This window comes from Theropithecus gelada, chromosome 16 (genome assembly GCF_003255815.1).
Source record: "Theropithecus gelada isolate Dixy chromosome 16, Tgel_1.0, whole genome shotgun sequence".
NCBI lineage: Eukaryota > Metazoa > Chordata > Mammalia > Primates > Cercopithecidae > Theropithecus > Theropithecus gelada.
The window spans coordinates 51,570,947-51,581,406 of record NC_037684.1 but is presented as its reverse complement, the minus strand read 5'-3'; the positions used below and the strand labels follow the sequence as shown (position 1 = coordinate 51,581,406).

The window sequence follows — 10,460 nt, the reverse complement described above, 5'->3', positions numbered from 1 at the left end:
TGAGGTGGGAGGATCGCTTGAGCCCAGGAGGGCCATGCCTCAGTGAGCGGAGACGGAGCCATTGCTATCCAGCCTAGGTGACAGAGACCCTATCTCAAAAAAAAGCGGGGAGAGGCGGAATTTGGGAGTGGCTTACAGTTTCTCACGAGGCTGCAGTCAAGACATCAGTGAGAACTGCATTAGCTGAATAATCCTCTTGCAGGTGGTGTGCTCACACAGCTGACGCGCTGCTGCTGCTGGTGGCAGAGGCCTCAGTCCTGCCCACGTGAACATCTCCTCAGGGCTTCCTGGGTGTCTTCGCTCTCTGATGACTTGCTTCCCCTAGGGTGAGCAGTCTGAGACCGAGGCAGAAGCTGCGTTTTTACGACCTCTTCCCACGCTGGTACTTCTTACTTGACACCGAAGTCAGCTCTGACTCAGTGTGGTAGTGTGGTAAGGCTGACAGAGGGGTGAGCACCAGCAGATGAGGACAGATGAGGGCTCACTTGGGGGCTGCCTACTGCATTTATAAATGCCAGCTGGGCAAAGGGCCTGAGCTCACAGAGGTCAGGCCCCTGGCAGGGGCACCCACCAGGTGGTGCAGATAAACGTGCCAGAGTGGGATGCAAGTACGCCCAGGACCTGGCGGAGCTGGGCCACCCCTGGAGAAAGGGCTTTGCTGTGGTGAGAGGAGCAAGAACCTTCGATGCTGGGGGAAGGGCCTCTGAGTCAGGGCTGCTTTCCGGCACGCGCACACGCTTGCTCACACACACGCACAGGACGCCTCTGGATGGACAGACGGGCGCTTGCTCACACACACGCACAGGACGCCTCTGGATGGACAGACGGGCGCTTGCTCACACACACGCACAGGACGCCTCTGGATGGACAGACGGGCGCTTGCTCACACACACGCACAGGACGCCTCTGGATGGACGGGCGCACAGCTGGTGACAGTGTTTACTCGCCTTTGTGCTGTTTGTGACACACAGGCATGTGTTACCTATTTTGAAAAGTTCTAAGAAAAATCGAAGAAAGAGGCCCACTTGGGCCAGTGGATCCAACCGTGGGAACCACCATTACAAGGGGATTGGATGCACAGGCGCTCTCCTCTTGCTGTAAACAATGCAGCACCATTTGAGCCTGATGTCATGTTGTCTATTCTGGGTGACCTTGAACCATGCACTGTCTCTTCCCTGGGAGGCACTCATCCGCCTCTTAATCACACCTGCAAAGCCTGACACTCAGAGAACCATGAACACAGATAGAACCCTTGGGCCAATCACTGTGGAGACTAGCCAGAGAGTGAGGAGTTAACTGGCCAATCAGAGGGGGAACACTGGCCAATCAGAGTGTGGCGCATTAACTGGCCAGAGTGGCGTCAACTAGCTAATCAGAGGGTGAGGGATGTGGTTGGCCAATCAGAGTGAAGGAGTTGACTAGCCAATCAGAGCATGAGGGAGTCCACTAGCCAACTACAGGGTGAGGGTCGGCCAATCAGAGGGTGAGGGCTGTGGCTGGCCAATAAGAGAGTGAAGAAGTTACCTGGCCTGGCTGAATTCCACACCCCCTAGAACAGGTGGAGGCAAGGTGGGCAGGTCTGTTGTGGAAGGGAAGGTGCAAGCAGCCCCTCCCCCCCGACACACACACTCTCCGGGAACTCTGCTGGTCCCAGCAGCCCCTCCCCGGTGTGTCTTCCCCAGTGTCCTATCCCCAGAGCCCAAGCCCATCTGCCGTGAGAAGCCTGAAGTTAGGCTCACACCCCTGGCTTCCCAGCAAACCCCCGGGAGAAGCCTCCTCAGCAGGGGCGGGGGGCCAGGAGGAGGAGAGAAGGAGTCCCCCACACCTTTCCCCCCAAGCTGAGAGGACATGCCCACGAAGCCAGCCCCCGTTTCCAACACGGAGCCCCAGGCCCCGGCCTCCCTGTGCTGACCTTGGAATAAGTAGGCTTGTGTGTCTGCAGATGACTTCACAGTGGACACACATGGGCACACACGCTCTCAGAACACCTCTGGATGGACACGTGCACAGCTGGTGACAGTGTTTGCTCACCTTTGTACTGTTTATGACAGACGGGAATGTGTTACCCATTTTGAAAAATTCTAGCAAAATAAAAGGCCTATATTGCACACAGCACAAGTGATTTACGTAAGAACAAATAGGCACGATGTTCCCACATGGAATGGTAAACGTTCAAACGCCGGGAGGAAGAGGAGGCCGGGCTCACGCCGCCCAGATTGGTCCTCACTGGGCCTCACCAAAACTGTGCCACCGCCTCGAGCTCCCAGGAGCTTCCTTAACCTTTGAATCAATAAGGAGACCTCGGGGTGGGTCAGGGAGGAGGAAGATCAAGCTACAAGAGGCCGCCACCTTCCTCAGCACACCTCTCAAGACTCGGGAAGGGCCCCCAAACCCCAAACGGGGCTGTTTACTGCTTCCACATGTTGCACAGGCCCTGGGAACCCGTCTCCTGCGGCCGCCTCAACTGTCCATCTGCATAACGGTGGGCGTGCCCCAGCTTTTGTGGTCCGAGGGGACCCAGGTGTGTGCTGGCCATCCCTGTTCTCACCTCTCTCTCTCTGGGACCTGCAGTGGGCCTGGGCCTGCAAGCTGAGCCCCTCCCAACCTGGGGTTCTGCCCTCTGTTTAACAAGTCTGCATCCCAAACTCCAGGCCTAGCCCTGCGCCACCCCAGGCAGCCTGGGTCCCTGTGGTCAAGAAGCCCCCTCAGCCAGGCCCCCTTTGAGGCAAGCAAGGAGTGGCCCCAAACTCCTCCACCATGGCATGACACCCCCATGCCACCCTTCTGGGACTTCCATCTCTGCCAGCTCAGTGTGCCCACCAGGGCACTCACAATGGCATACCTCCCCCAGGTTGCTGCAGAGAAGAAGGGTCGGGGGCCGGAAGCAGCAGAGCCTGTGCCAGGACAAGGACAGAGATCTGGGCGCCTGCTCTCCCCAGAAGCGTTCAGTGAAAAGTACCTAGCAGGCTTGAAAACAAGGGAGCGGACGGAGGGGCACATCTGGCTGGCTCAGCTCCTCGCCCCCCACACCTGCAAGTCGGAGGGGGCTCTTGGGCCCTCTCCTCAGCCTCTTCTCCACCAAGCCGGCCCTCCGGGGAGAGTGGACAGAACGAGGCCAGGGAAGTCTTGGCCTAAAATGGCATCTCTCTGGTGCCAGATGATCTGGGTGGGTCCCTGTGCCACTCCGGGCCTCAGTCTCCCCCTCTGTAAAATGGATAAAGGGTAGCCATTGAGTAGGGCCACTGTTGGACTGGAGAGCAGCATGGAGCCCAGCCCCACCGCATTTAACAGACTCCTACTTTTCTCCCAGGTCCTTAGGAACGGGGGCAGCAGCGGCTCATGAGCCTGCTGGGGGAGAGGCGCCCCCACCCAACTCTGCCACTCAGCCTGTGTCACCTGGGCCACTTCCTCTTTCTGGACTGGCTCTTCTCATCTCTAAGAGGCAGTTGAACCAGTTAGTCCCTAACGAGCCTGCCGGGGCAGGGGAGCCTCCCCAAATATCTACGGAGAAACCTGAGCTGGATTCTTGGCTCTGTCCCCCACCCCTTGTCACCCCCAGGGCTGCTTTCTGGCCAGGACCCCAGCCAGACCCAGGGAAGGGATTCCCAGACTCTCAAGGGGCCCTGGCCCTGACAGCCCAATCCCAGGAGGTGCAAAGGGAAACCCAGCCCCCTCTCACCTCCCTCCCACCTGCTGGGGGCTCAGATGACCACAGAGTGGGGGGCTCAGGCTGAGGGTCCGGGCTGCCGAGAGCAGGAGGGCTCCGCTGAATGCCTCTGAGGCACAGGAGCCCCAGGCCAGGGCCATGGACCAGCTGAAGCTGATGCGGACACCCTGCACGTGCTGTGGGCCATACTGCCGCGCCGTCTCCGCGAAGGCCAGGTGCGAGTAGCTGATGTAGATGTTGACCCCCGTCAGGGTTAGGACACCTGGGGGAGAGATGGGGCGGGCAGCTGCTCCGTATCTGCTCCAGCGGGCCCAGGCCCAGGTGGTCCTGCAGATACCGCCTCAGCATCCCCGCCCCACTGGCATTCAGGCAGAGCTGCAGGCAGCACATCACCCTTCCTGTCCTGGTTAGCCTTGCCTGGCGATCAACCTGGCCCCCAGACACCAACTCCTGCTTGGGGTCAGACAAGACCCCAAGGTAGTCACCTGCATTTGGGGGAGTGGAGCTTTAAGAGGCTGCAATTCAGTCCTCAAACCCCAGAGACCTCATCCCACAAAGCCTCCGGAAACAGTGCCACCTGCCCCTCAACATGGTTCCCACTCACATAACTGCCCCACACACCCTGTACCCTCCATGGCCCCCAGCACACACACACACATGCACACACATGTACACGTACACATTCGCACACATTCACACACAGACAGCCATGGCCTCTGCTGGCAGCAGGGTTGCCCAGTGCTCTGAGCAGAGTGAGTCCCTGCCCTGCACCCCCTCCTCCTCTTCCTCACACCTTCGCCCTCCCTACCTCTGGGGCTAACATCCCCCTCCGACTCTCCTTCCAGAGCCCCCCTGTCCTCCCAGCTCTGAGTTTCGGGCCCTTCCTCAGGGGAGGAGGCCTGCCCTGGGCCCTCCTCGCTCCTCCCTCCCACTCTCCACGTGGTCAAAGCTGTTGTCAAAGGAATGAAGCCGAGCTTTGCACAGGGTGGCAGGCACCAGGTTTCATCCAGCAGTTCAGGGTCCAGCGAAGAGCTGGGCAGGGGACTCAGCCCATGCCCCCAGGGTATTTTCCTGTCTGCTGGGCTTGGAGGAACCAGCCCGGAGTGCCACCCCCTTCCCACAGCTTCAGGCTGATGAGAAAGCCTGTCCTTGGTGCCGACTGTAGGGAATGTTAGCCAGGGGGGCAGGTGGCCCTGATTTCCCCACAGGCACTTCCTGGGTGCACAGGGTCCCCTCTGGGCACTGCCCAGCCAAAAGAAGGCCACTGACCCAAGCTGACGTTCAGGGCCAGGTCTGGATCTCACTGGTGCCCAGTGAAGGGGCACAGCCCAGCCTGGTCTTCTGTGATTCCCCCTGAGAAGAGTGGGAAGAAGACAGCATGGGGAGGCCGGGGGAGGGAGGACATATAGGTGCCTGCCCGGCTGGGCAGTGTAGCAACAGAAATTATGGATTTACTTTGGGGAGGAATGTGAAGCCAAATTGAATGAAGCAGGCCCTGGGAGAAGCAGGGGCGGGGGCCAGCCCCCAGCAGCGGGGGTTGACTGCGCAGCAGGAGGTGCCTGTCTCTGCCTGCAGCACTGGCCTCAGCTGCAGCCCAAGGCCCCACTTCCTGGCAGGCCGCGCCACCAGCTGAGCCCTCTCCAAACACCAGCTGCCTCCTGTAGACTGGCCGAGGACACGGCCTTTCTCCCAAAATGAAGGGGAAGAGTAAGTTGCCACGCTGGGACCTGAAGTGCCTCCGACTCCCTGGTGAGGGGGCCTGGGCTCAGCTCCTGGCAGACCTCTCTGTCAGCCTCCCGCCTCCTAAAGGAGGCTTCCGCGGCTGGCACCTGCAGCCTCAAGCTGGGAAACTCTAGAGGACTGTGTCACCACAGGCCCTGTCGGTCCTCCAGGCCCCCCATGATCCTGTCTCAGGGACGGGCACCCAATCCGTCTGGGGTGCTCCATCTCCTTCCCGCTCCTTGCAGTGCTAGTGAGGGGTGAGGGCTGAGCTGACCCTAGGCAGGTGCCCTCGGTGTGACATCCTGAGAGCCCTCTGTGCTTCGGCCCACAGCTGACCCTCATTCTAGGAGTGGAGACCCTCTCTGCCTGGGGAGGCTGGAGTCGCAGTGGAACCCCCACCCATCCACCAGCTACCTCCAGCCCCTCCGCCTCCTAGCCGGTGCCTTCGCTCCCAGGCACAATGCAGAGGGTCCGTGTCCCTGTAAGTTCTTCCGGTTACAATCCCGACCCAATCATTCCTGTCACTGTCTCCTGGTTACAATCCCAACCCAATCATTCCTGTCACTGTCTCCCGGTTATAATCCCAATCCGATTACTCCCGTCGCTGGCCCCAAAGGTCCTCGTGATTGGATTTTGAACACTCACAGATGGGCTCCAGGGTCCGGTCATTTGAATTCTTCCTGATTTCATCGTCTAGAGACTTTGACTTCAATGTTGCTCTCATGTGGCCTGTGATCAATGCCAGGGCTGCTTGCTTCCCCAATCTCTGCACCCAGCCGGGCCTCCTCAGTGGCAGAGGCCTCCCAGAGAAGCAGGGAGGGTGCCCCCAGCCCTGGACGGTCCGCTCCTCGTGGCCACGGCCTTGACAGTGGAGCTGGCCTGAGATACCAGGCCTGGCTCAAGCCTGGCCTTGGTTGACAGGGGCAGCTAAGGACAGACCGTCTGGAGCCCCCAGTCTACCTTCCACAACAGCTAGCCCTGGCCAGTCGGTGGAAACTGAGGAGACAGCACAGCGGGATTGGAGTCCAGGCCCTCGTCCCTCTCCAGGCCTCAGATTTCTCACCTGCAGCTGGGACTGGGGAGCCTTCGGAGGAGCCTTCGGAGGAGCACTTGGCCAGCACTCAGCCAGCACTCGGCATGTAGTCAGAGCTGGAGCCGTGTCAGTGGATGGGTAGTTACTGGTTACAGTCTCAGCCTGTGCTGGGGTCAGAGCTGAGGCCTCTGGTGCCCTGTTGCACCTGCCTTCATGCCTGGACCTGCCTCGTCTGTGCCAAACCCCTGAGCCCTTGCTTCTCCCACCAGGACAGTGTGGGAAGAAGGGTGTGGTAAGGGGCTGGCCCCAGGCCCCCCAGCATGATCTGACCCAGCAAAGCAGGTCCTGGGGTTGCCCTGGAGGCCCTCATCCCCCCCACCCCCGCCAAGAAGCTTGGACCCTGGTGCTCCTCCCTGTCCGAGGCTCTGACCCACAGCCAGAAGCCCTGCTCCTATCACAGTGCTATGGTTTGGTGTCCCAGCCCGAATCTCATGTGAAATGGTAATCCCCAGTATTGGAGGTGGGGCCTGGTGGGAGGTGACTGGATCATGGCGGTGGCTTCTCATGAATGGGTTAGCACCATTTCCCTTGGTGCTGTTCTCTGGATAGTGAGTGAGTGCTGAGATCTGGTTGTTTAAAAGTATGTAGCACCCAGCTGGGCACAGTGGCTCACACCTGTAATCCCGGCACTTAGGGAGGCTGAGGCAGGTGGATTATCTGAGGTCAGGAGTTTGAGATCAGCCTGAGCAACATGGAGAGACCCTGTCTCCACCCAAAATACAAAATTAGCTGGGTGTGGCGGCACATGCCTGTAATCCCAGCTACTCAGGAGGCTGAGGCAGGAGAATTGCTTGAATCCGGGATGCAGAGGTTGCAGTGAGCTGAGATCATGCGATTGCACTCCAGCCTGGGCAACAAGAGCAAAACTCCATCAAAAAAAAAAGAAAAAAAAAGTGTGTAGCACCTCCCTACTCTCTTCCTCCTGTCCCAGCCATGTGAAATGCTGGCTCCCTGACTTGGCCTTCCGCCCGTGATTGTCATTTTCCTGAAGCCTCCCCAGAAGCAAAGCAGATGCCAGCATCATGCTTCCTCTACAGTGTGCAGAACCATGAGCCGATTAAACTTCTTTTCTTTATAAGCCTAGCTAATTTTTGTATTTTTTGTAAAGATGGGGTTTCACCATGTTGGTCAGGCTGGTTTTGAACTCCTGACATCAGATGATCTACCCACCTCAGCCTCCCAAAGTTCTGGGATTACAGGCATGAGCCACCGCGCCCAGCCTAAACCTCTTTTCTTTATAAATTACTCAGTCTCAGGCATTTCTTTATAGCGATGTGAGAACAAATACACATGGGTACCTTCTGGAACCACAGGGAGCTGCCTGCCACGGCTCCATCACCAGGCTCAGCACCTGCCCAGAGGGAAGCAGGGGACGAGGGCAACAGTAGAGGCAGCACCCCACTCCCGGAACCTGTGGCCCAGCTCCCGTCTTTGGAGCCACTCTCCCAGGGCCCCAGACTCACCCCCCAGCAGGAAGTAGCAGCCGGTGAAGAGCAGCAGAGGCGCGCTCTGGGCCAGGGAGCTGAGCAGGCCGCAGATCCAGCCGCATACGAGAAGGACCAGGCTCAGGGGCAGGACCACCATGACTGCGCGGTGCAGCACTGCAGGAGAGGGGGCTCAGGTGAGAATTCTGGTCCAGGTAGGCCCTTCAGCGCTTGTCTGCCAGAGGACAGTGACATGGTGCTTCATCTTCTCAGGAAAAGCGGCTGACGCCCATCTCCGTGAAAACCACTGGACCTTCCCAGTGGCCCCCTCTCGCCCTGGCAGGGGCTTCCTAAGGCCGGGAGAGGGAGGCGTCCCCAGAACCCTCCCAACCCCCATCCCAGGCCTCGCATGTCCCCTGACCCACCAGGGGGAAGGTGCCAGTCAGGTAGACAGCAGGCCATCTGGAAGAACCGAGTCCTAAATGGGGAGCCAGGAGTCTGCAGCGCCCACAGGATCCAGCCCCGCTCGGAGCTGCCTGACTTCCCCAACAACAAAGAATGAGCCTTCGCCACTGAGAGGGAAACTGAGACAGGGGAAAACAGGACAGGCTGGGAGCCGGGCACCTGTGGTTAGGCACAGTAGCACAGCACTGGGACAGGTCTGCGTGGAAACGTCCTCTTGGAGATGCAGGGGCAGTGGAAGCAGTGCTGCGGGATGGGGATGGGGATGGGGTTGGCTGGGATCCAGCCTTGCCTGAATATTTGGAAAGGAGGCAGCCCCACCCACGAGTCACAGACGAGGTGGAGACGTCCAGGCTCTCACTGGCGAAAGGGTCGACCAGCGGGATGCAGCTGTTCTGCCCTGGGAAACAGAGGCCTCGAAGCCTGGGGCCTGGATGCTGTGAGGCACCCAGCAGCCTACCCGAGCCCAGGGGACCCCCCGGCACCACAGGGCCCTGCCACCTTCTCTCTCATGCTGAAACTCGGGGCTGGGACTCCAAGTGGGATGAAAGGCCCAAGACCTTTCGCCTTATTTTCACATGCAAGTTATGCCTGCACAGATGCATTTTTAAAATTTCAAACGCTCCATGGAGGCTCCCTCAGAGTCCCTCAGGCAGGGGTCCTTGTAATGCGTTTGTGTGTGGAACTCAGGCTTTCCTTTGGGTCAGGAAAAAGGTGTGTGCAAAACGGGTTCCTGGGAAGCCTTGCTCCAGAATCTTCCTGACTCGTGTCATGTGGGCATACATACTCTGGTTCTCACACACGTGCAGAGCCACCTGCATAGGCACATGCGTGTGCACACCTGCACACAGGTGCATGTCAGGAGGTCTTTGTAGCACAGTTAGGCACAGTCTATCGGATGGATGAGCACACGGCTCCTAACTCCTCCCCAGTTGCACTGAGGAAGCCACCAGCACACGCGCACCACCCACACTCGCACTCACTCATACATGCCCACACACTCTCACATGCACATACATGCACACTAACATGCACACACAACTACACACACTCACATTCATATTTACATACACAGCCAGGTGCTCACACATGTTATATTCAGCACATGCACACATATTCAGATGCGCACACAGACTCACTCACACTCAGACCTCCTTGCCATGCCAGCCCCCTGTGCAGGGGAAGCTCCCCAGGCGCCGCCGCAGCTCCTGAGGAGGGAGCTGGGGGGAATGGAGGGGGCCCTGTGGACCCTGCAGCCTCCTCTCTCCCTGTGCTCTGAAGCCTCTGCACACATTTGGAACCCCTGTCCCCAGGGCATCAGGAGGTGTGGGGTGAGCAGCTCTGAGGGTGCCTGACAGGGAGGGGGACAAGGGGCTGCAAGGCCCAAACCCCGGGGAGGGCGATCAAGAAACAACCCCTGGTGACTTGGATGAGGCCCCCCAGCTACACACCTGGAGGCTTCCCTCCCCGACCCTCGCCCCACAGCCCCCTCCTCCGGCTGTGAGGGGCCCTGAACAGGGCTCCCTCCCTCTTGTAGCCCCTGGACTGTCAGTTTTGGGGGGTGCCGGAGGGTGATGGGGAGGGAGCTGAGAGACACCCTGGGGCAGAGCGGGATGCAAGGGAGGGGTCCTGGGAGGGGGTCTGGCGGGGCGACACGGGCGGGGCGGGGTTAGGGGGGTGTCGGAGGGAAGAGGTCGCAGAGGGAGGACGGCCGGCGGGGTGGCCGGTTACCTTCGCAGACGCGCCAGAGCCCCGAGTGCGAGGAGAGCAGCTCTGCGCGCCCGGGCCCGGCGCTGCCATTGCCGGCGTCCGCCACCTCCAGGATGTACCAGTAGTCGCTGGCGACCGCGGCGGCCAGGAGCGCGAAGCTGAGCAGCGCACCGAGGGCGGCGGCCAGGAGCAGCACACCCAGCCGGGCCATGGGGGCGGCCGGCGGGTGGGGACGGGTCGGGGGTAGCGGGGCCCGGGGGGTGGCGGGGGACGCGCGGAGCCGGGAGCCGGGAGCCGGGAGCCGGGGGGCGGGCGCGGCGGCGCTCGAGGCTCTTCTGGGCACGTCCCCGCTCCTGCCCGCGCACTGGCCTCGCGGGCCCCC

General features: G+C 60.1%; 1 protein-coding gene across 1 annotated transcript; it reads right to left on the bottom strand.

Annotated features, from left to right (window-relative positions):
- Positions 1-2,014: 2,014 nt before the first annotated feature.
- On the bottom strand, positions 2,015-10,289 carry TMEM235 (transmembrane protein 235). The gene is made up of 4 exons (XM_025363193.1): positions 10,100-10,289; positions 7,946-8,083; positions 3,680-3,929; positions 2,015-3,204 (listed from the first exon to the last, which is right to left on the bottom strand). Exons 1-4 carry the CDS (start codon positions 10,287-10,289, stop codon positions 3,192-3,194), a joined length of 591 nt encoding a protein of 196 aa, XP_025218978.1. The 3' UTR covers positions 2,015-3,191.
- Between the last annotated feature and the right edge of the window lie 171 nt (positions 10,290-10,460).

Bases quoted from the DNA above. Each gene is read 5' to 3' on its own strand.
- TMEM235 (XM_025363193.1), bottom strand. From the start codon at position 10,289: ATGGCCCGGCTGGGTGTGCTGCTCCTGGCCGCCGCCCTCGGTGCGCTG. The intron at 8,084-10,099 runs GTAACCGGCCAC...CCTCTCCTGCAG, and splicing joins GCTCTGGCGCGTCTGCGAAG to TGCTGCACCGCGCAGTCATG. The intron at 3,930-7,945 runs GTGAGTCTGGGG...TCTCTCCCCCAG, and splicing joins CTGCTACTTCCTGCTGGGGG to GTGTCCTAACCCTGACGGGG.